Genomic DNA, 3491 nt, shown 5'->3' with positions numbered 1-3491 from the left:
TAGCGTCTTATTATAAGTTCTAAAATTGCAGAAGAATTCATTGCTGGGCAGTTTAGTTTAATGGTAAAACACTTGACGCGTAATCACAGAGATGTGAGTTCGAGTCTCATGGCTGCCCAGTAACATAGTTTTCTGCAATAAATGGATAATTTACCTTGATCATGCTATTTATAGCATTATCACACGTTTGAGAAATAAATTTATTTCTGTTGTTGTTATTATTGTTATTCTCTTTTTTCTTTAAACTGAGCTGTTGTTGTTTTCTTTTGTTTCCAGGTCCTTGAAGAACTTGGTGTATTAAATAATACAAAACGCTTGGCTGGTGCAAGCGCTGGGGCCATGGTTGCTGCGTTAATCAGTGTTGGCGTCTCAAGCACTGAACTCTTGGACTACTTAAGTCAAGACATTGGCAAGTTGATGCTTGGTAAGTACTACTATAACATTTTGGCAGAATGTGTGGCCGTTATATTCGTAATAGGGATATTGATAGACTACTGTTGAGGGGTCTTATCTTGTGGTTACTTGGTGACCTCATTGGTGTTGGTACCATGTAAAAAGCACCCAGTCCACTCTGTTAAGCGGTTGGCAGTAGAAAGGGCCAAAACAGACATAGAACCTGGCAGAGCCTTCTGGCTTGTTTGTTCTTGTCAAACTGTCCAACCCATGCCAGCATAGAAAGGAGATGTTAAATGATTATGATAATTTGATGGAAGATGCAGCTATCACAGGATAATACAGATATTAATATTGTACTGTAATTACTTGGAGAGGGTGTGGCTTTCACATATTAGGGATATCAATGTAATAGTTTTATGGAAGGTGAAGATACTTTATCAAAGTAATGTTATTTGTGTTTGTATCAAGCCTTGGTTTTATGAAAATCTTGGATATCACATGCTAGTATTTATGGAGTATTAGGATATCACAGCATCTTTTTTGGTATGACTCTTCATATCAGCTACACAACTTCAAGTTTCCAATTCACTTGAGGCTATGATTCTGTGGTAAAGCCTATTGCATAGAACACAAGGGAAAAGTCAGTCGTTATCAATAACTGAGAACTAAGATACACTATCTGGGATGTAAAGGATGCCTTCATTCAGTTCTTTGCATGCAAGCTCTCTACCAGCCACTCATCAGCCAAATCGAATCTATGTAGAATCTTGCTGACAAAGCTAACACACACACACACTGCTTCACTTCTTCTGCCTCAATCTCACACAGTCCTCAAGTATGAAAATACCCTCAATTCCTCAAATTTGATAAGGCAACTGGTTCACAGTTTCTTACAAACAGTTGACCTCCAAAGCCAGCTTCTGTCCTCACCAAATATTTGTCTCTTTAACAAGATTTATTTTAATCTATTGAAACAGACATAATTATATCTCATTCCTAAAAAGGGCAAACCCTTTAACCTACCAACTCCCAACATGTCATAGTCACTTGTAGCATCTCAAAGCTGATGGAAATCATTATAACAAACAATCTCCTTTAGTCAACCTCATCTCAGTATGTTTGTGACTATGAACAAGACTGGTTTTCACAATTAGATATATAGTCATTAGAGTAGTTATGTTTATTTTGCTTTCAGATCCAGTTGTGTCATAATCTACTGCTGCCTCTGCAGAGAGGAATGAGGTTGGGCTTTCTGTAATGTCACATGACACAGGTAACCAATCAAATGCTTAGCAATTATCTGAAGCATATGAGCTGTAGCTCTTCTCCTTCTATATTAAGACAAACTGTCTTTAGATAGAGGTGCCGTTTTAAAAATATAGTTAAAGAATTGTTGAGGAAGATATGGCTGCTACATTTAAATGAAAGCAACTATGTCCCCTGTATACATATAATGTAATAGTTATGGTTCAGAGGCTAGGATGCTGGATTAGAAGACATTTGATTGTAACTCATATATTTCTAAGTTCAGTTCCTGCTGAGACTAAATTATCATTTTAATGCTACTTTGTTCAATAAAAAAGGTACCAGTAATATATTAGGATAATGTAAATTATTTACTACATTTTCCCACTTTTTATGAAAATGAGCATATGCCAAACAAAGAATCTACAACAAATATGTTTGATGATTAAATTTCTAGAGAAGTTTATTTTCACATTTGTCTCTTGGAGCAGTTGAAGATGTATATGCCTTGTTACCAAAACTATAATTAACTGTCACATTGTTGCTTTTAATTTTTTTCTTGTAGATCATAAATGGGGATATTTAAGCCTTTTACCAAACCTAATCAAGAACTTTGGCTGGAATCCTGGCAAAAAAATTGACACATGGTTTAAAAATGTACTCAAAGACAAAACTGGCAGTGCAGAGGTTACTTTCTGGCAGGTGAGTATTTTCTAGCTTTCTGATTGATTATTAGAACAGAAATAGATATTATTAGTCAATCATTGTCATCAGTGTCATCACTAGCTGTCAGTATTGTAGTTGTCATAACTTTTATTGTCATCAATGCAATTACTTTCCATATTGTCCTATGACTTACAATTTAAACCCCATAGTTTCTGTTCTAAAGTTTCCTGAACTAAGTGACAACACAGAGGCAAACAGCAGTGAGACTATAAATGAGCCTTAATTAGCTCATTAATGCAAATTAGTAAGTTAGTTTCTTTTACAGTTAGATAAATTAAAGTAGAACATCATTTTGTCAACATCTGTCAATGACATTATCCAATATTTCTAAATAGAGAGGGAGATGTGAAATAGATCGAAATAGTAAAGAAGAAATGTATCTGGAATACATCTGCGATAAACTGCCTTCAAATTCTGCTAATGTCAACTTCAGCTTTCAGCCTTTCGGGTCAATAAAACAAATGCCAGTTGAGTAATGTAATCGAAGTGCTGGCCTTGTGCCAAAATTTGAAACCAATTTTTGATTTATAGGACAAGAAAATATCAGGTTTGAATCACCTTTATTTCATGTTCAAAATCAATTTTACTTGACATTCCTATAAGATTGCTAAAATATACTGGAATTATATACTGTTGTTGGTTTGGAAGGGAAAAAATTAGTAAAATTCTAATAAAATAATTTGAAATAGTAAATACATCTTCAATGTTTTCCTTTTTAATCAAGTTTTATGCCAAACTCAAATGTTGGTTTCATTTTCTTTCTTCTTCAAGATCTACAAATATTATGGTCGAGAATTATGTGTGGTTGTGACTAATGTTAACCACATGGCTGTTGAATATTGCCACACAAAGACAACTCCAAATATGCCAGTACGCCTGGCTGTGCGTATGTCAATGTCCATCCCTGTAATGTTTCATCCACCAAAATATTATGCTTCTGATGGGACAGACATGCATTATGCTGATGGAGGACTTCTGTGCAATTATCCAATCCATTGTTTTGATGGTAAGTCTCATATTTCAATAGGTTGGTCAAAATCACTCACAAGTTCCACTGTCCTATATCACATTGCTATTCTTTTCTTGCAATTCGTGTCCTGAACTTTTGCCTGGACAAACTAATC

The 3491-nt window shown here is 34.9% G+C and overlaps 1 protein-coding gene across 4 annotated transcripts in view; it reads left to right on the top strand.

The window, feature by feature from the left end:
- The window catches only part of LOC106879487 (uncharacterized), a 28455-nt gene that overhangs the window by 10047 nt on the left and 14917 nt on the right, over positions 1-3491 (top strand). For all 4 annotated transcript variants that reach the window (XM_014929090.2, XM_014929089.2, XM_014929091.2 and 1 more), the window contains 3 exons: positions 277-424; positions 2207-2343; positions 3139-3373. In XM_014929090.2, coding sequence (XP_014784576.1) covers positions 277-424; positions 2207-2343; positions 3139-3373 — 520 coding nt within the window. The remainder of the gene's footprint in view (positions 1-276; positions 425-2206; positions 2344-3138; positions 3374-3491) is intronic.

The sequence above is a fragment of the Octopus bimaculoides genome, chromosome 9 (genome assembly GCF_001194135.2).
Source record: "Octopus bimaculoides isolate UCB-OBI-ISO-001 chromosome 9, ASM119413v2, whole genome shotgun sequence".
Classification (NCBI taxonomy): Eukaryota; Metazoa; Mollusca; class Cephalopoda; order Octopoda; family Octopodidae; genus Octopus; species Octopus bimaculoides.
The sequence above is the reverse complement of the archived record's forward strand: the minus strand, read 5'-3'. Positions and strand labels throughout refer to the sequence as shown.